This window comes from Molothrus aeneus, chromosome 28, assembly GCF_037042795.1.
Source record: "Molothrus aeneus isolate 106 chromosome 28, BPBGC_Maene_1.0, whole genome shotgun sequence".
Lineage (NCBI taxonomy): Eukaryota > Metazoa > Chordata > Aves > Passeriformes > Icteridae > Molothrus > Molothrus aeneus.
In genome coordinates this window covers 4,975,303-5,001,048 of record NC_089673.1, presented here as the reverse complement: position 1 = coordinate 5,001,048, position 25,746 = coordinate 4,975,303, and the positions used below count along the sequence as shown (strand labels likewise).

Below are 25,746 nucleotides of genomic sequence, written 5' to 3'. Positions count from 1 at the left end.
GAAATTCCCTATCCCTGATCCCACTGCATTCCCTGCTCCCAGGAATTCCCTGATCCCACTGCACTCCCCTCTCAGGAATTCCAGAATTCCCTGATCCCACTGCATTCTCCTCTCAGGAACTCCAGGAATTCCCTGATCTGATCCCACTGCATTCCCTGCTCCCAGGAATTCCAGGAACTCCCTGATCCCACTGCATTCCCTGCTCCCAGGAATTCCAGGAATTCCAGAATTCCCTGATCCCACTGCATTCCCTGCTCCCAGGAATTCCAGGAATTCCAGAATTCCCTGATCCCACTGCATTCTCTGCTCCCAGGAATTCCAGGAATTCTCTATCCCTGATCCCACTGCATTCCCCTCTCAGGAATTCCAGGAATTCCTGAATTCCCTGATCCCACTGCATTCCCCTCTCAGGAATTCCAGGAATTCCCTGATCCCACTGTATTCCTCTCTATAGAAATTCCCTATCCCTGATCCCACTGCATTCCCCTCTCAGGAATTCCAGAATTCCCTGATCCCACTGCATTCCCTGCTCCCAGGAATTCCCTGATCCCACTGCATTCTCCTCTCAGGAACCCCAGGAATTCCCTATCCCTGATCCCACTGCATTCCCTGCTCTCAGGAATTCCCTGATCCTAATGCATTTCCCTCTCAGGAATTCCAGGAATTCCCTGATCCCACTGTATTCCTCTCTACAGAAATTCCCAGTCCCTGATCCCACTGCATTCCCCTCCCAGGAACCCCAGGAATTCCCTAAATCCGGAGATCCATCCCCAAATTCACCGATCCCATGGGGAAGCCGCCGAACCCCGCGCCAGCCGCGCTCCCGGCCAGGCTCGGAGCCCTCGCCTCCCCCTGCTGGCTGATCCCGCACCTCCCGTTCCCAAATTTCCCCAACTTGCAGGACAAAATCTCCCTCCCAATCAAATTCCCGTCCGTTCATTCCTGGATCCGCATCCAGCGGGAATATCTGACCCCGACAGCTGAAGGGAAACCGGGAAAAGGGAAAGAAATTAAAAAATAAACCCAACAAAAATAACCCCCCCCAAAAAAAAGTCCTAAAAAATAAATAAATCCAGAAATCACCACGGGTTTGGGATGATTTTTCCAGAAACTTTTGGGGATATTTTTTTTTTTTCTCCTCTCTTCTCCGAAGCACCTTGGAGTCGTGGGGTCGGGGAATTTGGGAAAAGCATCTTTGAGGAATCACATTGGGGCTGATTATAAAAATTTCTCTATTGTACAACAGAGGTGCAGCTACACGGAAAAAAATTACACCGTTTATGGAAATACAATTATTATTATTATTATCATCATCAATTTTTTTTTTTTTGGCTTTTTTTTGTTTTAGAAACAGACTCTACTAAATAGGATCTATACAAAAAACCTCTAAAATAATTTCTGTAGTAAAATAAAGAAGTGTGTTAGGAGAGCTACACAAAAACAACGGGAGGGGTTTTTTGTTTTTTGGTGTTTTTTTGCTTTTTTCCTTTTTTTTTTTTTTTTTTTTTTTGCTTTTCTGGGTGAATGCTCCGAGCTCGGGGTGCTGAAAGGAATCATTACGTACACAGTGATCATTAATGCTCTGTATTAATTAACTCACAGCCTTTCCCATTAGTACAAAGAGCCCGGGCCCGCCTCCTCTTTGAGGAGAGGGCCAGGATATAAAAGCCAAGCAAACCTCGTCAGCTGATATGAAATTAGAAAATTCCACCAGGCTCGGCAGCCGGGGCTTAGAAAAGTCACCGGGAAAACACAAAGTGGGGATTTCAGTCCTGGGGGGTCCTCGAGAGGGGACCCGGGGCGGGGAAGGTGGGGCAGAGCCCAGCCCAGGAAAGGGGTGGGGTGGTGGGAGGGGGTCCCAGAGCCAGAATGGATCCCAGGGCCAGAATGGATCCCAGATCCCAGGGCCAGAATGGATCCCAGGGCCAGAGTGGATCCCAGAGCCAGAATGGATCCCAGAATGGATCCCAGGGCTGGAACCTGAATCCCAGGGCCAGAATGGATCCCAGGGCCAGAATGGATCCCAGGGCTGGAACCCAGATCCCAGAGCCAGAATGGATCCCAGAGCTGGAACATGGATCCCAGATCCCAGGGCCAGGATGGATCCCAGGACCAGAATGGATCCCAGATCCCAGAATGGACCCCAGAGCCAGAATGGATCCCAGGACCAGAATGGATCCCAGATCCCAGAATGGATCCCAGAGCTGGAACCCAGATCCCAGAGCCAGAATGGATCCCAGACCCAGATCCTGGATCCCAGACCCAGATCCTGGATCCCAGACCCAGATCCTGGATCCCAGACTCAGATTGGATCCTAAAGCTGGATCCCGGATCCCAGACCCAGGTCCCAAGCGCAGTGTGGGGTGGCAGGAGGGCAGATCCCAGATCCCATCCTGGATCCCGGATTCCAGGCCCAGATCCCATCCTGGATCCCAGATCCCATCCTGGGTCCCACCCCGTGTCCGTGCAGCTGTGCCAGCCTGGCCTTGCCCAGGTGTGCCCGTGGTGGTTCTGGGGCTCAACCCCGTCCCAGATCCCAAACTCTGACCCCAAACACGAAGTGGGGCGGCAGCAGAGCAGACCCTGGACCCCAAACCCGGCTCTCAGGTCCCCGATCCCAGCCCACGTCGGTGGGGCTGTGCCAGGCTGGCCTCACCCAGGAGGTGCCACAGGAAGCCCTTGCTGTGGCTCAGGCTCTCGGTGCCATCCCAGAGCCCAAACCTGGGCCCCAGGTGCCGGCCGGTGTCAGTGGGGCTGTGCCAGGCTGGCCTTGTCCCGGTGCCACAGGGAGCCGTGCCCAGGGCCATGCCAGTCCAATCCCACCCCAGCTCCCATCCCACACCTGGGTGCCAGCTCCCACACCTGGATCCCAGCTCCCACACCTGGATCCCAGCTCCCACACCTGGGTGCCAGCTCCCACACCTAGATCCCAGCTCCCACACCTGGGTGCCAGCTCCTACACCTGGGTGCCAGCTCCCACACCTAGATCCCAGCTCCCACACCTGGGTGCCAGCTCCCACACCTGGGTGCCAGCTCCCACACCTGGATCCCAGCTCCCACACCTGGGTGCCAGCCGGAGTCAGTGCGCCCGTGCCCGGTGCTCTCACCCAGGTGCCGCAGGAAGCCGTGCCCATGCTCACAGCGCCTCGATCCCCTCCCAGCTCCCCTCCCAGCTCCCTCCCTGTGTCCCAGCTCCCAAACCTGGATGCCAGGTGCCAGGTGCCGGGCGGTGTCAGTGCGGCTGCGCGGGGCCGCCCTTGTCCAGGTGCCGCAGGAAGCCGTCGCTGCCGTGCCCGTGCCCGTGCCCGCGGTGGTTCAGGGGCTCGCTCTTGAACAGGGCGGGGGGCGGCGGCAGGTGCGGCACGGGGGGCACGGGCAGGTGCTGGGGGTGGTGCCCCCCGTGCGGGTGGTGCCCGTGGGGCGGCAGGGCCAGGGCTCCGTAGGGGTGCGGGACGGGGCGCGGCGGCGCGGCCGGGCCCAGCCCCAGCGCGGCGCCCGCGGCCGGAGGGGCCGGGCAGGGCCCGGGCAGCAGCGCGGGGCCGGCGGCGCCGGCGGGGCCGGGGCTGGTGCCGGGGCTGGTGACACGGAAACATTTCTCCTTGTGCGCCTTGAGCATGTTGGAGAAGCGGAAGCGCTGCCCGCAGACGTCGCACGGGTACGGCTTCTCGCCCGTGTGCGTGCGCCGGTGCCGCTTCATGTTGGGCCGGCTGGTGAAGCTCTTGCCGCAGATCTCGCAGATGAACGGCTTCTCTCCTGCCAGGGACACGCAGGGACGGGGGCTCAGAGATCCTGGGAAACCTCCCTGAGGCATGGAGAACCCCTGGGAAAATCACCTGAGCCATGGAGAAACCCCCTGGGAAAATCACCTGAGGCATGGAGAAACCCCCTGGGAAAATCACCTGAGCCATGGAGAACCCCTGGGAAAATCTCCTGAGCCATGGAGAAACCCCCTGGGAAAATCACCTGAGGCATGGAGAAACCCCCTGGGAAATCACCTGAGCCATGGAGAAACCCTTGGAAAATCACCTGAGCCATGGAGAGCCCTCTGAGCCATGGAGAAACCCCCTGGGAAAATCTCCTGAGCCATGGAGAAACCCCCTGGGAAAATCACCTGAGCCATGGAGAGCCCCCTGAGCCATGGAGAACCCCCTGAGCCATGGAGAACCCCCTGGGAAAATCAACTGAGCCATGGAGAAATCCCTGAGCCCTGGAAGAATCACCTGAGCCATGGAGAACCCACTGGGAAAATCACCTGAGCCATGGAGAAACCCTTGGAAAATCAACTGAGCCATGGAGAGCCCTCTGAGCCATGGAGAAACCCCTGGGAAAATCACCTGAGACCTGGGAGAACCCCCTGAGCCATGGAGAAACCCCTGGGAAATCACCTGAGCCATGGAGAACTCTGTGAGCTCCCCTGAGCCCTGGAGAACCCCTGGGAAAATCAGCTAAGCCTGCCTGGAAAAATCACCAGAGGCCTGGGAAACAGCACTGCCTTTAGGGATCAACAGGCGTTTAGGAAATCCTGGCTCACCCTCAGGGTTTGGGGCCAATAGGCTCTGAAATCCTGGCTCCCCTCAGGATTTGGGGCCAAAAGGCTCTGAAATCCTTGCTCCCCTCAGGATTTGGGACCAAAAGGCTCTGAAATCCTGGCTCCCCTCAGGATTTGGGGCCAAAAGGCTCTGAAATCCTGGCTCAGGGTCAAAAGGCTCTGAAATCCTGGCTCAGTTTGGGTTTGGGGCCAAAAGGCTCTGAAATCCTGGCTCCCCTCAGGGTTTGGGGCCAAAAGGCTCTGAAATCCTGGCTCAGGGTCAAAAGGCTCTGAAATCCTGGCTCAGTTTGGGTTTGGGGCCAAAAGGCTCTGAAATCCTGGCTCAGTTTGGGTTTGGGGCCAAAAGGCTCTGAAATCCTGGCTCAGGGTCAAAAGGCTCTGAAATCCTGGCTCAGTTTGGGTTTGGGGCCAAAAGGCTCTGAAATCCTGGCTCCCCTCAGGGTTTGGGGCCAAAAGGCTCTGAAATCCTGGCTCAGGGTCAAAAGGCTCTGAAATCCTGGCTCAGTTTGGGTTTGGGGCCAAAAGGCTCTGAAATCCTGGCTCCCCTCAGGGTTTGGGGCCAAAAGGCTCTGAAATCCTGGCTCAGTTTGGGTTTGGGGCCAAAAGGCTCTGAAATCCTGGCTCAGTTTGGGTTTGGGGCCAAAAGGCTCTGAAATCCTGGCTCCCCTCAGGATTTGGGGCCAAAAGGCTCTGAAATCCTGGCTCCCCTCAGGATCTGGGGCCAAAAGGCTCTGAAATCCTGGCTCAGGGTCAAAAGGCTCTGAAATCCTGGCTCAGTTTGGGTTTGGGGCCAAAAGGCTCTGAAATCCTGGCTCCCCTCAGGATTTGGGGCCAAAAGGCTCTGAAATCCTGGCTCAGGGTCAAAAGGCTCTGAAATCCTGGCTCAGTTTGGGTTTGGGGCCAAAAGGCTCTGAAATCCTGGCTCCCCTCAGGATTTGGGGCCAAAAGGCTCTGAAATCCTGGCTCAGGGTCAAAAGGCTCTGAAATCCTGGCTCAGTTTGGGTTTGGGGCCAAAAGGCTCTGAAATCCTGGCTCCCCTCAGGATTTGGGGTCAAAAGGCTCTGAAATCCTGGCTCAGTTTGGGTTTGGGGCCAAAAGGCTCTGAAATCCTGGCTCCCCTCAGGGTTTGGGGCCAGAGGCTCCTCCAGACCAAGACACCCAGGCAATAATTCCCACTTGCCCCCCAGGAAATCCCAGCTCCAAGTGTCACACCAGCAAGGAAAGGGATCCCAGGCAGGGAATGAAGCTCTCCCAGGTGGGGAGCACCCCCAGATCCCGAGGGAACCCCCTGGGAATGCCCTCCCAGCCCTCACCAGTGTGGGTTTTCATGTGCTCATCGAAGTACTGCTTCATGTTGAAGTCCTTGCCACACCACTGGCACATGAACTGCTTGTGCCCGATGTGGATGCTCATGTGCGAGCGCAGCTGGTACTTGTACTGGAACCTCTCGTCGCAGTTCTGGGGAAAAAAACGGGAATTTTGGGGCTTTGGGAAACTGGGGATGAGCCCTGGAGGGGCTGGGAGGGAGCTGGGGCTGGGCAGAAACACCTCAGAGAAAGAAGGGATTGAAATGATTTATTGAGGGGTGGGATGAGGGTTTGGATCGGGAGGGTGGAAGGGCTGGAACTGAGGGGGGAAAAACTGGAATTTTGTGGGGAAAGCTGGAATTGTGTGGGGAAAGCTGGAATTTTTGAGTGGGGAAAGCTGGAATTGTGTGGGAAAGCTGGAATTGAATGGGGAAAGCTGGAATTACTGAGTGGGAAAAGCTGGAATTGTGTGGGGAAAGCTGGAATTGAGGGGGAAAAGCTGGAATTATTGAGTGGGGAAAGCTGGAATTTTGTGGGGAAAGCTGGAATTTTGTGGGGAAAGCTGGAATTGAGTGGAGAAAGCTGGAATTGAGTGGGAAAGCTGGAATTGAGTGGGGAAAGCTGGAATTGAGTGAGGAAAGCTGGAATTGAGTGAGGAAAGCTGGAATTGAGTGGGGAAAGCTGGAATTGAGTGAGGAAAGCTGGAATTGAGTGAGGAAAGCTGGAACTGAGTGGGGAAAGCTGGAATTGAGTGAGGAAAGCTGGAATTGTGTGGGGAAAGCTGGAATCGAGTGGGGAAAAGCTGGAATCGAGTGGGGAAAAGCTGGAATCGAGTGGGAAAAGCCTGGCAGGGATGGGGTTTTCCTGAGAACAAAGGGTTCCTGTGGGTCTCTCTCCACTCGAGGACTCTGCCTCCCCCCAGGCAGGGACCTGTGCTGGGATCAGCACCTGGGGATCCCAACTGCTCAAACCCTGATAAAACTCCCCCTCATTCCCACCCCATCCAGGGCCATTCCCACTTCCCGGGAGAGTTCCCATGGATTTACCCCATGGATTTAACCCCTCAATCCCTCCAGAGACCCCTGTGCTGGCACCACCCCTCAGTGATTCCCCCACACAGAGAATCCCCAAACTCTGATAAACGCCCACCTTGTTCCCACCCCATCCAAGGCCATTCCCATTCCCAGGAGCATTCCCTCCTCTCATTCCCACCCCATCCAAGGCCATTCCCATGGATTTATCCCATGGATTTAACCCCTCTCAATCCCTCCAGAGACCCCTCCTGAGCAGGGACCTTTGCTGGTCATTCCCCCATGCAGAGAATTCCCAAACTTTGATGGAATCACCCCTTGTTCCCAGCCCATCCAAGGCCATTCCCGGGATCGTTCCCACCCCATCCAAGGCCATTCCCATTCCCAGGATGGTTCCCAGCCCATCCAAGGCCATTCCCGGGATCGTTCCCAGCCCATCCAAGGCCATTCCCAGTCCCGGGATCGTTCCCAGCCCATCCAAGGCCATTCCCATTCCCGGGATGGTTCCCAGCCCATCCAAGGCCATTCCCATTCCCATTCCCAGGATGGTTCCCAGCCCATCCAAGGCCATTCCCAGTCCCGGGATGGTTCCCAGCCCATCCAAGGCCATTCCCGGGATTGTTCCCAGCCCATCCAAGGCCATTCCCGGGATCGTTCCCAGCCCATCCAAGGCCATTCCCATTCCCGGGATCGTTCCCAGCCCATCCAAGGCCATTCCTGGGATGGTTCCCAGCCCATCCAAGGCCATTCCCATTCCCGGGATCGTTCCCAGCCCATCCAAGGCCGTTCCCATTCCCATTCCCGGGATCGTTCCCAGCCCATCCAAGGCCGTTCCCATTCCCATTCCTGGGACGGTTCCCAGCCCATCCAAGGCCATTCCCAGGGGTTCCCCGGGGTTCCCCGGGGACGATTCCCGCTCACCTCGCAGCGGAAGGGCTTTTCCCCCGAGTGCTGCAGGGAGTGCACCTTGAGGCTCATGCTGCGCTTGAAGGACTTGCCGCAGGTCTCGCAGGTGAAGGGCATGTCCTTGGTGTGGGCTGCAGCACAGAAAAGCGGTCATGGAAAAGGGGCAAATCCCGGGAGAACCAGCAGGGGAGGAACCTTCCTGAGGATTCCACGCGGGGCAGCGGCTCCTGGGGTGCTCTGTGAGCACAGGGCCGGGCTTCTCCTTCTTCAGCTCAGGGGGTTTTGGGCCAAGGCCAAACTCGGGCTGGGTTCCGTGGAATCCCCAGATTCTGGGGTGGGAAGGACCCTAAAGGTCCATTCCCAGCCCCTGCCCTGGGCAGGGACACCTCGGACTGTCCCCAGCTGGGCGTGGGCACGGCCAGGGATGGAATTAATGGGATTCAGGATTGAAGCTGATGCTGAGAGGAAGCACAGAGCTGAGGGTGACCGCAGAAATTCAGGGCCCTGGGCTCTCCCTGGGTCCTTCCCTTCTCCAGGGGAACATTCCCAGCTCTCCCAGCCTGATCTTCCCCCTGATTGTTTCAATTCCCCGCAATGATTTCAATTTCCCCTATTTAAATTTCCAGGATTATTTTAATTCCCCCGAGAATTCCAAATCCCCATGATAATTTTAATTTCCCCAAAAAATTTAATTTCCCCAATAATTTCAATTTCCCCAATAATTTCAATTCCCCCCATAATTTTAATTCCCCTAAATAGTTTAATTTCCCTAATAAAAATGTTACTTTCCCTGATAATTTCAATTCCCCCAATAATTTCAATTTCCATGAACATTTCAATTTCCCTGATAACTTCAATTCCCCTGATAATTTCAATTCCCCCTACAATTTCAATTTCCACGAACATTTCAATTCCCCTGATAATTTCAATTCCCCCGAACATTTCGATTCCCCCAATAATTTCAATATCCATGAATATTTCAATTTCCCCGATAATTTCGATTTCCCCAATTTCAATTCCCCCAATAATTTCAATATCCATGAATATTTCAATTTCCCTGATAATGTCAATTCCCTGATAATTTCAATATCCATGAATATTTCAATTTCCCGGATTATTTTAATTTTCCCCGATAATTTCGATTTCCCCAATTTCAATTCCCCCAATCATTTCAATTTCCCTGATAATTTCAATTTTCCCCGATAATTTCGATTTCCCCAGTAATTTCAATTCCCCTGAACATTTCAATATCCCCAGGTGACCCCAATTTCCCGGTGCCCGGCCACTCACCAACCATGTGTTTGCGCACGTGGGCCATGGTGTAGAATTTCTTCTCGCAGATCTCGCAGGAGAATTTCTTCTCGGCGTAGCCGTGCACGATCTTGATGTGCTCGTGGAGCGACCAGAGCTTCTTGAAGGATTTGTTGCAGGACACGCACTGGGGTGGACACAGAGGGAGCTGGGTTAGGGGGGTTCTGGGCTGGGGGGAAGGTTTGGCAAAAAAAAAAAAAAGGCCCCAAAATGTTGAAAAAGGTGCCTGGGAATGTGGATTTTGGGATTGCACCTGAGGGGAATGGAGGCGGTAAAAATGTGGATTTTTGGGATTGCACTGGAGGGGAATGGAGGCAGTGAGAATGTGGATTTTTGGGATTGCACCTGAGGGGAATGGAGGCGGTAAAAATGTGGATTTTGGGATTGCACCTGAGGGGAATGGAGGCGGTAAAAATGGGGATTTTGGGATTGCACCTGAGGGGAATGGAGGCAGTGAGAATGTGGATTTTGGGATTGCACCTGAGGGGAATGGAGGCAGTGCTGGTGTTCTGGTGCCTCCTGATCCCAAAATCCAAGAGCACGGGAGGGGCACAGGGGCAGCTCCACAGGCCCTGGGGCTGCTGGGCTGGGAGAGTCCAACCCTGGAGAAGGGAAATCCAAACCCTGGAGGGAGAAGGACCCAAACCCTTGGAGCAGGAAAATCCAAACATTTTCAGTGAGAAGGGAAGGATCCAAACCCTTGGAGTGGAAAAATCCAAACCCTTGGAGTGGGAAGATTCAAACCCTTGGAGAGGGAAGAATCCAAACTCTTGGACTGGGAAAATCCAAACCCCCGGAGTGGGAAAATCCAAACCCCTAAAGAGGGAAGGATCCAAACCCTTGGAATGGAAAAAATCCAAACTGTTGGAGTGGGAAAATCCAAACATTTTCAGTGAGAAGGATCCAAACCCTTGGAGCAGGAAGAATCCAGACCCTTGGAATGGGAAGAATCCAAACTCTTGGAGGGCAAAGAATCCAAACCCTTGGAGTGGAAAAATCCAAACCCTTGGAGAGGGAAGATCCAAACCCGTGGTGCTGAAAAAAAATCCAAACCCTTGGAGCAGAAAGAATCCAAACTCTGGAGAGGGAAGAATCCAAACCCTTGGAGCAGAAAGAATCCAAACATTCTCAGTGAGAAGGATCCAAACCCTCGGTGAGATAAGAATCCAAACCCCTGGAGGGGGAAAATCCAAACTCACGGAGAGGGAAGAACCCGACAGAGCTGGAGGAGGCTGACACCACTGAATTCCCAAAGCCCCATCCAGCCCCTGCTGCCCCCCCAAACCCAGGTGTGGCCACTCCAGGCTCTCCCATCCCTCTGGATCTCCATGGGAAGCAGCTCCCATCCCGCTGGACACGCCGGGATCGGCTCCTCCTCTCTTCGTTCGTGGAAAGTCCAAAGTGGCACTGGAGGCTGAGAATTCCTTCCCAAAACTCCCGTGGAACGTCCGGGCAATCATCCCCCTCAGGGATTTCAGGCTTCAGCTCTTCCTTTTCCCAGCAGCTCTTCCCAAAAACTTCAGTTAAAAAATTCCCGTGTGGAAATCCCGGAGCGCGAGGAAACCAAACCATCTTCAGCTCGGAGCGCACAGGGAGGAACCGCGCCTTGTCCTGGGGCTTTTTCGGGATGTTTGGGGTTTTTGGGATGTCTCCACTTCCCAGCCCAGCCGTTCCCACCCTCTCCCCGTCAGTCAGAAGGGCTGGGTGCTGATTAATGAGCAGATTAACGAGCTCTGCTCGTTGGGAATGTTTCCTCTCCACCGGGATCTCTGCAGGGTTGGGAATTCTCACCTGGAATCCTGCAGGCACCGAGGGGGCTCTGCCCCACAGCACCCGCTGGGATCCCCCCCTTGGGAGGGAAAAAAATTCCCGGAGAGCAAAGAAATTCCATGGAACGATCCCCAGATCCTTGGATTTTACAGGGAAGGGAGCCCTTGGAGGGGCCAAGGCCACACCAGAATTCAGGATTAAAACTCCAGCACTGAGAGGGAGGAACCACACAGAGCCCAGGATGAGGGCAGAAATGCCCTGAAGGTGCTGACTGTGATGGGTGAAAAAGCAGAAATTACCTGGAAAAACAGATTTGTTCCATCCCCAGGAGGAAAAACTGGGAGGAGCCAGCCCCGGTTTTCCTTTCAGCCCAACATTAAACCAGGTTTATTCCAGGACAAAGCTCCCCCTCGACACATTTAACCCCGAACTGAGGGAAATTTTAATTTTCCCTCAATCCTATTGGCAACTGGAATAAAAACACAGCAACAGGCAGCTGGAAAACACATCCCAAAGGCAGGACAGAACAAGAATTGCTGGATTTATTCCTGGATATTGAGGACCTGAAGGTGACTGCCAGTGCCGCTGGCACTGGGAAGTTTCTGGACCAGATTCCTCTGGATTTAAACCATCATTTCTGTAATTTCTCATTTTCTTATCATTTTTGGATGCGTGTGTAGATGGATATAGGATATTTCACCATTTTATGTGTTCAAAATATTTAGGAATTCCTGCTTAAATTTTAATTCCTCTATTTTTTTAACTCCTGCTTAAATTTTATGCTGTGAATGAATCCCCTGCTTGCTGGGGCATCTCTTAAATTCCCATTTAAATCCTCCCTGCTGCACTGAACTTTTAAAATACTTCTTTCAAAAGCTGCAAAAATTAAATTTATATTGATAAATCCTTCCTTGAGCTGAAACTTCAGGGGAAAAAAAAACCAGCCCAGAGTTACCCAGAGCTGGGAAAAGAGCTTGGAAAAGAGAAATTGCAATAAATATTCCACGTCTCCCACACAGTGGGAGCTGAGGATCAACCCAGTTCAGCATTGAAAGCAAACAAACAATGAAAAATGTTCAATTCTTGTGCTCAAAATTGCCCATCCCAGGGAATTCCTGGCATTCTGCTTCCCCTGGAAAGCTCACCTGGAGGACACGGAAACCCCTGGAATTCTAAACTCAGCAAGAGATGAGGGTGTTCAGCAGCAGGAGGAGGAGAAGGATTTACCACAGAACTTCAGATTTTTGGGACCATTCACTCCAGACTCTGACCCTGCTAAAGGAGCTTGGCGTCCCCAACTCACAGTTTACTCCTGGAGTAGCTGCTCAGAGCAGCTGGGCACTCTTTCCCTGCCATCCCCTGCTTTTGGGAGACCCCAAAATGTGGGATAAGGCAGAGCCTGGGCCCGGCTCAGCACCCGGGGCTGTGCAAAATGAGATTTTTTTTTTTTTCCCCCTGTGAAGCGTCCACCAGCCGGATCCAGGGCACGCCAGGAGGTGTGGGGACCTGGCAAGCAGGCGAGCAGACCTACCTGGATGTTTTTTTCACAGTCAGTTTGCTGGTGGAGGGACAGCTCACTCTCTAGCACAAATTTCTTCCCACATTTGTCGCAGATCTGCATCCGCCTGTGGGTGACGTTCATGTGCTTCTCCAGGTACCAGCGTGTGTTAAACACCCTGGGGCACTTCTCACAGGTCAGAGTCTCCTTCTCTTCGCACTTGGATTTCTGCACAGGTGCCTTGGGCTCCTTTGCAGCTTTCTTCTTACGCTTGGGGGGCTCCGCGCTCTTCCTGCGGCCGCGGGTCGCTCGCGGCGGCGCCGGGGAGGCAGCGGCGGCCGCGGCAGAGGCGGCTCTCCTGCTTCTCCTCTGGCCAACACTACCCTTCTCCACTCTTTTCTCCTTTTTCTTCTGCCTCTCATTCTCCTCATAATCATTACTGTCTTCCGTGGCCTCTTCCCCACTGTCACCCTCCTCCTCTTCCTCACTGCTGCTCTTAAGGACAGCAGTCTCTTTGGACTGGGAGGGGACACCCTTCTCCCCTTTGGACACATTTAAGGTTTGGTTGTTAAGGTTTACCTCCACTATAATCTGCTCCCTTTTGTAAGTCACTTCATCTTCCTCCTCTTCCTCCTCCTCAGAGTCGTCAGAGTTTTCCCTGTCTTCTTTCACAGCCCGGACCTCTCCTACCGCTCTGCTCTCCCTGAAAAACGGCTGCTCCTCCCTCTCGTGGAGGTGGCCCTTGCTCCCCTTGCTGTCCACCAGCACCGAGAAGGGGCTCCCTGACTCCCTCTTGTACACCTTGGTGGACAGGTCGAGCTCCTGGCTGGGGTAGAAGGCGGGCGGCCCCTCCTGCGCCATGCCGGCCCCGGGGGGCTCCCCCTTGGCTGCGTGGCTCATCTGGGGGGGCTCATGGGGCGCCCTCGGTCCCGGCGGGGCTGCTCCGGCCCGGCGCCTCTTCCATCGGAGCCCGGCGGGGAACGGGGGGGTCCTGGCGGGGCTGCGGCGGGCGGGGGTCGGGATCACGGCAGGGGCAGGGCGGGGAGGGATCTTCGGCAGCAAGCGGAGCCCTCGAGCATCTTATCTGCGGGAGAGAGCGGGAGGGAGAGCGGGGTCAGCGGGGAATGAGTGACCGGAATGACCGCAGGGATGGGGACGGCCCGGCCCGGGGAGCCTTCGGGAGGGCTGAGGGGGGACACGGAGACACAAACAGCAGGGAGCAGGAGAATTCCCACAGCAGAGAGCGCCACGGAACGGAAATCCAGCAAGGGATGCTCTCCATCAAACAGGGATAACACAACTGTTCCTGCTGGAATTTTGGGAGCACCGACAGCCCCACAAACAGACTGGCAGCAGAGTCCCAGGGAATGGAAATCCAGCAAGGGACGCTCTCCATCAAACAGAGATAACCACAGCTGCTCCTGCTGGATTTTTGGGAGCACTGATGGCCCCACAAACAGACGGGCAGCAGAGTCCCAGGGAATGGAAATCCAGCAAGGGACGCTCTCCATCAAACAGAGATAACCACAGCTGCTCCTGCTGGATTTTTGGGAGCACTGATGGCCCCACAAACAGACGGGCAGCAGAGCCCCAGGGAATGGAAATCCAGCAAGGGACGCTCTCCATCAACCAGGGATAACCACAACTGTTCCTGCTGGATTTTTGGGAGCACCGACAGCCCCACAAACAGACAGGCAGCAGAGTCCCAGGGAATGGAAATCCAGCAAGGGATGCTCTCTATCAACCAGAGATAACCACAACTGTTCCTGCTGGAATTTTGGGGGCAGTGATTGCCCCAAAACCAGCAGGGACAAGGAGAATTCCCAGCAGAGTCCCAGGGAATGGAAATCCAGCAAGGGATCCTCTCCATCAAACAGGGATAACACAACCATTCCTGCTGGATTTTTGGGAGCACTGACAGCCCCACAAACAGACTGGCAGCAGAGCCCCAGGGAATGGAAATCCAGCAAGGGATACTCCCCATCAACCACTCCTCCTGGATTTTTGGGAGCACTGACAGCCCCAAAACCAACAAGGACCAGGAGATTTCCCAGCAGAGACTCCCAGGGAATGGAAATCCAGCAAGGAATACTCTCTATCCATAAGAGATCACCACAACCGTTCCTCATGGATTCTTGGGAGCACTGACAGCCCCAAAACCAGCAGGGACCAGGAGAATTCCCAGAGAATGAAAAGCCAGGCAAGGGATACTCTCCACCAACCATTCCTGGATTTTTGGGAGCACTGACAGCCCCACAAGCAGCAGGGAGCAGGACTGGCAGCAGGTGCCCAAGGAGGGGAAATCCAGGCAAGGGATGTTCTCCACCCACCAGACCCTGGGTTCCTGGGAGCACCAATGGCCCCAAACTCTGCTCTGCCCCCACAAACACGGGGCACACCCGCCCCAAAACGCCTCAGCTCCACCCCAGCCCATCCTCGCATACCCCAGAGCCACATTCCCACCACGGAGAAATTCCTGCACTGAGGAATTTCAGTGGAGCCGCTCTCACCTGGCAGCACTGAACCAGCCCCGGAGATCCTGGATTTTGAGGGATTTGAGGAATTCTTCCTTTGTCTCTCCCTCCCTTCCCCCCTTCCCTTAACCCCCACGGCACAATCTCGTTTTGCCCATCCAGGTTTCCCCCGCGGTTTTCCAAGCTGGAATTTGCCCGGACTTTTGCTGCCACTTCCTCCTGCAGGAAGCACCACGTGGTCCCTCGTGGACACAAAGCAATGAATCCCTCACATTTCTCTTTTTTTTTTTTTTCCTTTTTTCCCACCGGGACAATTCCAGTTTGGGAGCTCAGGGATGGCAACAGCGAGCCCGAGGTTTTGGGCCGGGCTGATCCCATCAGGAATTCCTGAGCGAAAGCTGGGATCAGAGGATGCAGGGGAGGAGAATCAAGGACAGGGACATCCCAGAGTGGGATGGAAGGGACAGCAAATCCCACCCTGGGACACTTTCCATGATCCCAGAGTGCTCCAGCCTGGCCTGGGACACTGCCAGGGATGGAGCAGCCACAGCTTCCCCGGGAATTCCATCCCAGGCAGGAACTCCTGCCCAAAATCCACCCAATCCTCCTCTCTTCTAGAGATTCCTCTATTGTCATCTCTGTTCCACCAGGATTTCCCCACTTTGGAGTGAATTTTAACTGGACAGGAGATGAAACAGCCAGTGCCTGAATAAGTAATACTAATTATTTCTAACAATAAAGGGAATCTTTGTGAAGTGCCACACCGGGGAAAGAAAGGAAAAAATAACCAGTTTGCTGATGAACTTCATTAAAACACTTGAGTGTTTCTCCGGGGTTCCCAAATTACTCCAAATTAATTTCCTGGAGGTTCCCGGCAGCGACTGCACCACAGCAGGGCCCATTCCCGCTGCTCCATCCTCAAAGCCCACATTCCCAGCCCCACAGGAAATCCCAGAGATGGGCTGTTAATGCTGGATTGTGGGCACAACTCACATCCAGAGGGGAAAAATTATAAAAATCAACTGGTTTTGGCCAGCTGGAATTCCCAGTCCTACACCTAGGAAGCTGTGGGAAGGATGAATCCCAGTTTAGCTTTTCCTTGCAGAGGGATGGACTATTCAGGAGTTCAGGAAATTTCCAGTTCCACGTAGAAAATACCTGATTATTTCCTCATCAGATTAAGCCTCTCTAGGAAGCTGCAGGAGGAAATCAGGAATTCCACCGCAGAGCCAGGAAAGCACAAAACTGGCCAGGAAAAGGAAATTTCACCTTTTCCACCATTTACCAAATGGCAAAAAATTCCTGCCAATATTTCACCTCTGCTCACTAATGGGATATTGTGTGTAAAAAAACCCTTTTTATCAAGAGGAATCACCTCAAATCAAGCCCACAGTGGGGTTTATTCTGAATTATCAAAGCTGTTTGCTCTGAAAACCACTTCACTCTGCAGCATCAGCGGCTGCTGTGGCTTTGAACCTTTCACTGCCACCCTCGAGGGACCCACAACTTTCAAAACCATTATTTAAATAAAAAGCAAAGCCCTCCTTGGCCATTTAGTACAAACAGCTCTGAAATACTGCCCTAAAAACGCTCTTAAAACACATTTCCCCCCCTCACTTTTAAATTTTTAATGCCAAAGCAGGGTTTGGGTGTTTTTAATCCCAAAACACCCAAGCGGTTTTTGTTGTTTTAAAGGTGAATTTAATTTTGTCAAGGCAGATTTTTCCACAGAACAAATTCCAGTCCCGCTGCCAAATGAGAGATGCAGGCCGTGATTAAGATGTAAAAAGGAAACAAGAGTTTCAAAGCGATTTTTGATGCTTATCAAGCCCCAAACCTGGGGAATATCTGCAGCAATCAAAGGTTTGCAAAGACTCCGACATGAAAAGCTCGAACTCTTAAGAAAAAAAAAGCACAATTTGCAGACAAAAGAGTGGGTGGAGGAAGCTGGTGAGTGTGTGGGAGCAACTTCACACCGAGCTTCTGAAGAAAAACCGCATTTTTTGGTGTTATCGGCACTAAAAATAGAGAGATTCGCGCTCGGCCGGGGAGGCCTCGGCCCGGCCTGGGCTCGGGGGAGCGGGGCCGGCCCGGAGGAAAATGTGAGGAAAAACTGAGGGAAAAGTGGAGAAAAACTGAGGAAAACCAGGATTTCAGGAGAAGGTGAGGATGTGAGGGAAGCAGGATTTGAGGAAAAATGAGAGTGCGAGGAAAAACTGAGGGTGCGAGGGAAAAACTGGGGGGAAACTGAGGGAAAAACTGGAGGGAAACCGACTGAGGGTGTGAGGGAAAAACTGGAAGAAAACTGAGGGGAAAACTGGAGGGAAACTGAGGAAAAACAGGATTTCAGGAGAAGGTGAGGATGTGAGGGAAGCAGGATTTGAGGAAAAATTAGGGTGTGAAGAAAAACTGAGGAAAAACTGAGGGTGTGAGGGAAAAACTGGAGGGAAACTGATGGAGGGTGTGAGGGAAAAACTGAGAGAAAACTGAAGGTGTGAGAGAAAAATTGAGGAAAAATTGAGGGTGTGAGGGGAAATAGAAGGAAAAACTGACTGAAGATGTGAGGAAAATTAAAGATTTCACGAAAAGCTGAGGATGTGAAGATGTTTTCCCACTGAAACTCCGTGAAATCCCCAGGTCATGTGAATTCTGGAGAATGCACCAGCAGGGAATAACCACAGATTGCACCAGGAAAACACAAAGTGAGGGCTAAAATGACATTTTTGGGGTGTCCTGTGCAGGAACTGGCCTCCATCCCTGAGGGTCCCTTTACCAGGATATTCCACGATTCCATAAACGGGTCCCTAACAGCTCAATAAATCTGCAATATTGCAATAAAAAAGCCTCAATAAACTCTCCCAGTTGGAAGCACAGGTGCCTGGAACAGGCCCAGCCATTCCCAAACAGTGGGAAAACACATCCGAGGGGAATTATTATTTCAATTATTTCTCTCAGCTCTCAATCCCTTCTTTCTTGCGCATCCCGGCTGATTTAGGTGCAAAAACAAAACAAAAAAAAAAACCCTGAAAAGTCTGGTTTTAAGTGGGGAAGTTTTATCTCCCAGAGCCTCTGCACATCCAGGTGATTTTGCATTTCCATGGGAAGTGCTGGAGCTGCCTGAGCCCATGGAAATGCAAAATAAATGCAAAATAAATGTAAAATAAAGCGCTGAGTGCTGCTAACGACCCTATTCCCATTCCCAAAGCTGGGGACCCACCTGAGCTGCAAGAGCAGCAAGGGTAGGTGCAGGAGAGCCTGGGCAGGGACACAAAACCCTGGGGAACAGGGGATAAATCCTATAAAAATCCTGCAATTCCAGGGTTTTTCCAGCTTTTTTTTCCTTGGGTGTTCCTAAAATAACCAAGGGTAGGTGCAGGAGAGCCTGGGCAGGAACACAAAACCCTGGGGAACAGGGGATAAATCCTATAAAAATCCTGCAATTCCAGGGTTTTTCCAGCTTTTTTTTTTCCTTGTGTGTTCCTAAAATAACCGAGGGCAGGTGCAGGAGGGACAGAACAACCTGGAGAGGGGATAAATCCTATAAAAATCCTGGAATTCCCGCAGCTCCCACCTCATCCCGCTGCTTTTTGGCCATTCCCAAAACAACCCGGGCTGGGTATTTTGCTGATTCAGCAGGCAGCACATTTATATATTTTTATTTTCTTTTCTCCCCCATCTCCCCAGCTCTGTCTGGAGCTGGGAATTTCCCTCCAAGTGTTCCAGAGGCTCCTGAAAAATCAGATTCCCAAACCCCAGGAAAAATACCTGCGAAACCCTGCCACTAAAAGTGAAAATCCATGAGGAAGAAGCCTCAGGGTTTTCCCGTTTTTCCAGAGGAACGAACTGGCCGAGTCCAGATTTTTGGGAGGCACAAAGCATTTCCAACCAGTGGTCCCTGGATTTTTTTCAAGCATTATCTCCACGAGAAATCCGTTCCAGAGGTTTCCATCTGGGAATCGAGCATTAAAATCGGATTTTGCAATGTTTTATTCAATCTAAAGGAGTTTGAGATCTAACAGCCACAAAATCAATGTTTTTCTGGAAGTTGGAAAGAAAAAAAATGGCACTTCCCATTGAGCACCACCGACCCCGAGGTCCAGGAACGGTGGAAGCCCCAAAAAGGAAATTTGTCATCAAGATCTCTTGCCCAAAATTAGCATTTTTCCCCTCAAAGAGGCCCCAGAGGTGTCTCTGTGTCCTTGGGTATGCAGAGGTGTAAATGAAGCGTGAATAACCTGCCCCAAAGCCACCCTGGAATTCCTACCTGGACATTTCCCTGGCAGGAAAAAATCCCATTTCCAAGGGGAAAAAATCCCATTTCCAAGGGAAAAAAATCCCATTTATAGGGAAAAATCCCATTTCCAGGGGGAAAAAAATCCCATTTCCAAGGGGAAAAAATCCCATTTCCAGGGGAAAAAAATCCCATTTCCAGGGGGAAAAAATTCCTATTTTCAGGGAAAAACAAATCCCATTTTCCAAGGGGAAAAACCCCATTTCCAAGGGGAAAAAAATCCCATTTCCAGGGGGAAAAAATCCCATTTCTATAGAGAAAGAAATCCCATTTCCAAGGGGGAAAAAAATCCTATTTCCAAGGGAAAAAAATCCCATTTCTATGGAGAAAGAAACCCCATTTCCAGGGGAAAAAAATCCCATTTCCAGGGGAAAAAAAAAAAACCATTTCCAGGGGAAAAAAAATCCCATTTCCAGGGAAAAAAAAAATCCCATTTCCAAGGGGAAAAAATCCCATTTCCAAGGGAAAAAAATCCCATTTCCAAGGGGAAAAAATCCCATTTCAAGGGCGGAAAAAATCCCATTTCCAGGGGAAAAAAAATCCCATTTCCAGGGCGGAAAAAATCCCATTTCCAGGGGGAAAAAATTCCTATTTTTAGGAAAAAACAAATCCCATTTCTATGAAGAAAAAAATCCCATTTCCAAGGGAAAAAAATCCCATTTCCAGGGGAAAAAATTCCTATTTTCAGGGAAAAAATCCCATTTCCAGGGGGAAAAAAATCCCATTTCCAGGGGGAAAAAATCCCATTTCCAGAGAGATCAGGCCCAGCAGAGGGTGCTGGAAAAGCTGCTGGGAATTCCTGGGAGAAGTCCCAGTGTGAAACCTCCCGAGGGAAGGGTGTCGGGAAGGGCAGGAGCTGGAGCTGCTGCTGGCACCTGCCTGGGTTTCACTCCCTGCTTTTATTTTTTTTTATTTTATTTTTTTTATTTATTTTTAAATCCAGCTCACAAAAACCCCAGGTTCAAAAGCAGCCGGGAAACGCCAGGAATTTGGGAATTGGGCAGGGGGAACTTGGGGTTTTGGGGAACTCTGTGCTGATTGGGAGAATGTTGGGAATTCTGCCCCCAAATCCCGGGAAAACTCCCTGGAAAGGCACAAATCGGGGTGGGATTCGCCTCGGTTCCATGGGGACGGGTTTTGAAAAATCAGGATTTGATTCAAACGCTCCTTGAGGCTTCAAGGCTGTGACAGATCCCACTGGAACCCCCTTGGGCTCCGGAGATTCCTCAAATTTTGCTGGGAAGGATTTCAAGGCCTTGTGTTTCCAGCCGGGAATGAGGCACTGGGATCCAGGGAAGAAGGGGTTAAAAAATCCACGGTTTTTTTGGTGGAAAACGCTGGAAAAACTCAGCCACGTTCCCCTGAGGGAGCTCAGGACAGAGCAGGGAGATCCCACCTGGATCTGCTTCAATATTTAAACTTTGTGAGAAGAAAAGGAACTTTGCAGAAAAATCCACATTTTTTTCCCTTCATTACTGTGGGGGGAAAAGCTACAAACACTCATTTAATAAAATCCTGAAAGGACAAACAGCACAGATTTAGCAAAATGCAAATGAGTGCTGTTTTGAAAAGTAAAATTGTCTTTAAAAATTTACTTTATCTCCCTTTTTAGAAAGCCTGGATCTGGCAAGGAGGGAGCAGAGTCTGTGCCGGAGGAAATGAACCAAGAGAAATAAAATATTGAATTTTATATGTCATATATCATATAATAATATATTATAAAGAATACAATACATATTCTATTCTATTATATTTATTATATCATATTCATTATATCATATTCATTATATCATATATATTATATTATATTATATTATATTATATTATATTATATTATATTATATTATATTATATTATATTGCATTATATTATATTACATTACATTATATTATATTTTATTATATTATATTACATATATAATATACAGTATATAATGTGGGATACATAACACATATCTGTATCAAACTATATATGAATATACAATATGTAACATATAAAATACATATAATGCTATATATTGTATATATTAGAAAATATTTTAATATAATAATTATTCACAGAATATCAGAGATATCTCCCTTTCCTCAGCTGCTTCCTTTCAGTTCTGCCTTTTTGGGTTTTTTTTTTGTTTTTTTTTTTGTGGAACCAGGAATAAAACAAATTTAATTTAATTTTTTTTAAATTTTTTTATTTTATGGCCAGGCCCCTGAGAGCTGCAGGGAGAAATGGGTCAGCGAGCAGAGGAGTTTTGTAAGCACCCGAAATCCACCTGTGCCATCTCAGGTGTGCTCTGGGCATGGCCCTGCTCCTCCTGTTTACTGCAAAACTCCACCTCAGGCTCGGGGAACCCTTCCCAAGGCCTTCCCACAGGGAATCTCCTGCTCTGAGCCCAAAAAGGGACTTTGGAGAGATAAAAACTTCACATTTTCAGGTGAAGTGGTGGCTCTTGGGGTAAAATCCCCGCGTTCTGTGATTGTGGCAGAGGGGAAGAAAGCACAGCACCCCAATATCTCCTATTTTTGCATTATTCACCCCGATTTCCTCCCTTCCCACAGCAAGATTTCCTCTGAAAACATCAGTTACAGGCTCCCTGTATCATTATTAGATAATAAAGTCAATTAAAGCCTTCAAAACTCACAATCACCTCCAACACCAAAGCCTCTTCTGATCACACCCATATTCCAAAGGTGTTTAAACAAATAATGCCAGGCATGGCCCCAGACCCCCATTCCTGCAGCTCTGAGCTTCCTCTCACAGAAAATAGAAATGATAAAATTCTAAACCAGCCCTCAACCCCCCTGGCAGGCCAGGAAACACCACAGCCCAGCTGGGAAACCCAAAAAGCCAAAAGAATTCGCACTTTCCTTTCCCACAGCCTCTGGGAAAGCTCTCAGAGCCCCTGTCTGCCCTGCTTGGACCCCGATTTTGGGATCACATCTGGAGCTGCAGAGCAGCTGTACCCAGATTTTGGGATCACAGCTGGAATTGCAGGGCTGCTGTACCCAGATTGTGGGATCACATCTGGAGTCTCAGGGCAGCTGTACCCAGATTTTGGGATCACATCTGCAATTGCAGGGCAGCTGTACCCAGATTGTGGGATCACATCTGGAGTCACAGGGCAGCTGTACCCAGATTTTGGGATCACATCTGGAGCTGCAGGGCAGCTGTACCCAGATTTTGGGATCACATCTGGAATCGCAGGGCATCTCTACCCAGATTTTGGGATCACATCTGGAATTTCAGGGCAGCCATACCCAGATTTTGGGATCACATTTGGAGTCTCAGGGCAGCTGTACCCAGACTTTGGGATCACATCTGGAGTCTCAGGGCATTTGTACCCCGATTTTGGGATCACATCTGGAGTCACAGGGCAGCTGTACCCAGACTTTGGGATCACATCTGGAGTCAGAGGGCAGCTGTACCCCGATTTTGGGATCACATCTGGAGGGGCAGCGCTGCCTGCCCGGGGCAGGGGTGGGTGACAAGGCACAGAAGCAGCAGGGAAATGCACCTGGCACACAGGCGGGGAGGTGGAGGGGTAAAACCAGAGAGAGAACGCCCAAGCCGAGGGAAATTATCAGATCTGATAAACGCGAGGGAAATTATCAGATAGCACAGACACAAAGCCCTTTGAAAATCACACTTGGCAGCCCCGCGGCCCTTTCAAAACCGTCTCAAAAATCCATTTTTTAGCACAGATCAGGCGGCGAGGGAGAGAACCAGAGCAGAACTTCCAGCTGGGCAGAGCCCAGGTGCTTCCCAAAGCTCCTCTCGCCATCCCCGGCCCGTGCCAGCCCCGGGAGGATAAAAATTCCCGTTCTCCTCACACCCCCTGCCCGCGGCACCTCCGGGGCTTCTCCCTTCAGCCACTTCCACCAAACCGGCCTGCGATTAAAGGTCCTGATGGAATTCTGGTGAAGCCCAGGAGATGCCACTCGGCTCTTCCCAAAGTTGCGCGGAAGGCGCTCAAAAAAATCACGCCCAAAATCCCAACCCCGGGGCGCACGCAGCGCACCGCGAGCTGGGAGCAGGGGGAAAGGGGAAAACACCTGGAGGAAAAGGCTGAGAGGGACAGAAACCCCCCCGAACCCACAGCCGGGGCACGGCACCGGGCACCGCTGCCAGCCAGAGCCGAGCGGCACCGCGGTGACACCGGCGGGGACAGGGCAGGGGCCGAGGGGACGCGATCCAAACCCCGGTCCCGCAGGAATGCTGCCGTCCCTCCGCTCTGCTGGGGGATCTCAGCTTCCCTTCCCTCCCCCGGGCAGGTGACACGGCCCCGCTACCCGCGGGAGGGGACACAGAGCGCCCAGAGCCCGCACAGAGCCCCTGGAGCCCGCACAGAGCCCCCGGAGCTCGCACAGAGCGCCCAGAGCCCGCACAGAGCCCCCAGACCCCGCACAGAGCCCCCGGAACCCGGGCAGAGCCCCCGGAGCCCGCACAGAGCCCCCAGACCCCGGGCAGAGCCTCCATCCCCGCGGGATCCCCCCGATCCCGGCAGAGCCCCGGAGCCCGGGCAGAGCCCCCGGAGCCCGGGCAGAGCCCCCAGCCCCAGGGGATCCCCCCGACCCGGGCAGAGCCCCCCGGCCCCAGCCCTGCCCGCCCGCCCGCTCCTCCTCCCGCTGCCCGGGGCTCCCCCGGTGCCCCCGCTCCCCTGCGGGCCGTGAGGCGCCCGTGCCCCGCTCCCCCCGCCGCCCACCGCCGGGCCGGGCCTAGCGCTGCCGGGCTGCGCCGCCAGGCCCGGGGGGAAGGAAGGGGGAAGGGGCTCGGCGGCCGCGCGGGCGGCCCCGCACTCACCCAGGCCGGTGCCCTCGGGGCCGCCCCCGCCGCCGTCCATGCCGGGCGGCGCGGGGAGGGGGGCGCGGGCGGGCGCGGCGGCGGAGGGCGGAGGGCAGGGCGGCCGGGGCCCTCCCTCCCTGCCTTGCCTCCGGCCCCTCCGCTCGGCCCCCGCGCTCCAGTGGCCGCCGCCGCCGCTGCCTCGGCCCGGGGCCGGCGCTCAGGCCCAGGCGCTGCCGCCGCGGGCGGGCGGACGCGGCTCCCGCTGCCCCTCGGCCGCCGCCGCAGCGCTACGTGGCCGCCGCCGCAGCCGCCGCCGGTCCTCGCGGGGGCGCGCGCGCGCGGGTTTCGTTGTGGGGGGGGTGGGGGGAGGATGGCGGGGGCGCGCCCCGTGCCCGGACCGGTGCGCGGCGGGAGCGCGCGCGGGTGGCGTGGGGAGGTGGGGGGGGGGGGGCAGGCGGGGGAGCGCGCCCGCCCGGCGGGAGCGCGCGCGGGCCGAGGCCGCGGTTGAAGAGCCGGGAAGGTTGCGGGGGGGGGATGGGGGTGTATAGTGAGCGTGTGAGTGCGCGTGTGCGGGAGCGCGCGGAGGCGGGGAGGGAACAGACCGTGATGTGGGGCGGGGGGGAAGGAAGGAGGGGGGAAAACACCCCGCACCACAGGCCGAGGGCAGCGGGGACCGCAGGTACGCGCGCGCGGGAGCGCGCACGGATGACGGCGGGCTGGGGGGGTGACACACGCAGAGCGAGAGAGCGCGGGAGCGCGCACGGGTAGAACGGGGGCACCCGCGGGACGCGCGCGGGCCGGGGGAAGGGGGAGGCGGCGCTGTGCGCATGCGCCGGGGGCCGTTCCCGCGCGCCCGCCCCTTTCCCGCCGCTGCTTCACCTGAGGCGGCGGCGCGCGGGGCGCAGGTGAGGCGGGGAGGGGGCTGCGCATGCGCGGGGACAGGGAGCGGGCTCGGTACCCCGCGCCGGTAATTAGCGACCGGGCCCTCATTAGTGCGGTCCGGGGTTTGCGGAGTGTGTGGGTGAGCCTGTTGTGTGAGGGGACTGATGGAACGGGGAGCGTCCCGGCTCCCCCTCAGCCCGCCCGTGCCCTGCTCCGCGCGGGTAATTAGCGAGCCCGCCCTAATTAGCGCACCGAGGTGAGGCGGGCAGGCCGTGCCCGAACCCTCACGGGGCCCTCAGGGCTGCCGGGGATGGCTCCTGCCCTCGGAGCTGCCCCTCGGGCCCGGGTGAGGCCCTGAGCCCCTCAGTGAGACCCGGAGCGCTCTGCAGGAGCCGGAGCAGTCAGTGCCAAACCCCAGCTCCCGCTTACTCAAACTTTCTCTCCCCTTAACACGCTAATAACTACTTAACTGCAGCCTGCGGTTTGGTGATGACTCCCTGATGAGTGAGTGTGAGCGGTGTGACAAGGAGCAGCACCTCTGGCAGGTAGCTGGTGACAGGTGCGGGGCTCCCGGGGGACACGGAGCTGTCCCTCCCCGGGCTGGCCCTGCCTTCTCCAGGTGCCACCTGCCCTGGGAAGCTGCCGAGCCTCGGCCGCAGCCCCAAAACCACGGCTGGGGCTGTGTAGGAGGGGACAGCGCTGCTGTGGTTTGGGTTTGGCAGCAGTGGAGGAATTAGTGAGAGGGGGAAGGGCACCGAGCCCTTTGGCAGCGCCGCTGTTTCCCGAGGACTTCCCTCAGCTTTGCATCCCTCTCCTAAATCCTTCAGTCCACCATCTCCACCTGGTTTGTCTCCTCGCCTGCAAGTGCCCCCAGCAGTGGAGGGCGCTGGCTTTGAGATTCTGCCAAAAAACCTCGGCGCCCTCGCTCCCCCCCCCCCGGCGTTACAA

At 53.8% G+C, this 25,746-nt stretch overlaps 1 protein-coding gene across 1 annotated transcript; it reads right to left on the bottom strand.

The window, feature by feature from the left end:
* Positions 1–1,214: 1,214 nt before the first annotated feature.
* Positions 1,215–23,982, bottom strand: ZNF652 (zinc finger protein 652). The gene is made up of 6 exons (XM_066567146.1): positions 23,935–23,982; positions 12,406–13,456; positions 9,084–9,231; positions 7,809–7,924; positions 5,863–6,007; positions 1,215–3,753 (listed from the first exon to the last, which is right to left on the bottom strand). The coding sequence occupies exons 2-6, from the start codon at positions 13,270–13,272 to the stop codon at positions 3,233–3,235; spliced, it is 1,797 nt and encodes a 598-aa protein (XP_066423243.1). The 5' UTR covers positions 13,273–13,456; positions 23,935–23,982; the 3' UTR covers positions 1,215–3,232.
* Positions 23,983–25,746: the final 1,764 nt, after the last annotated feature.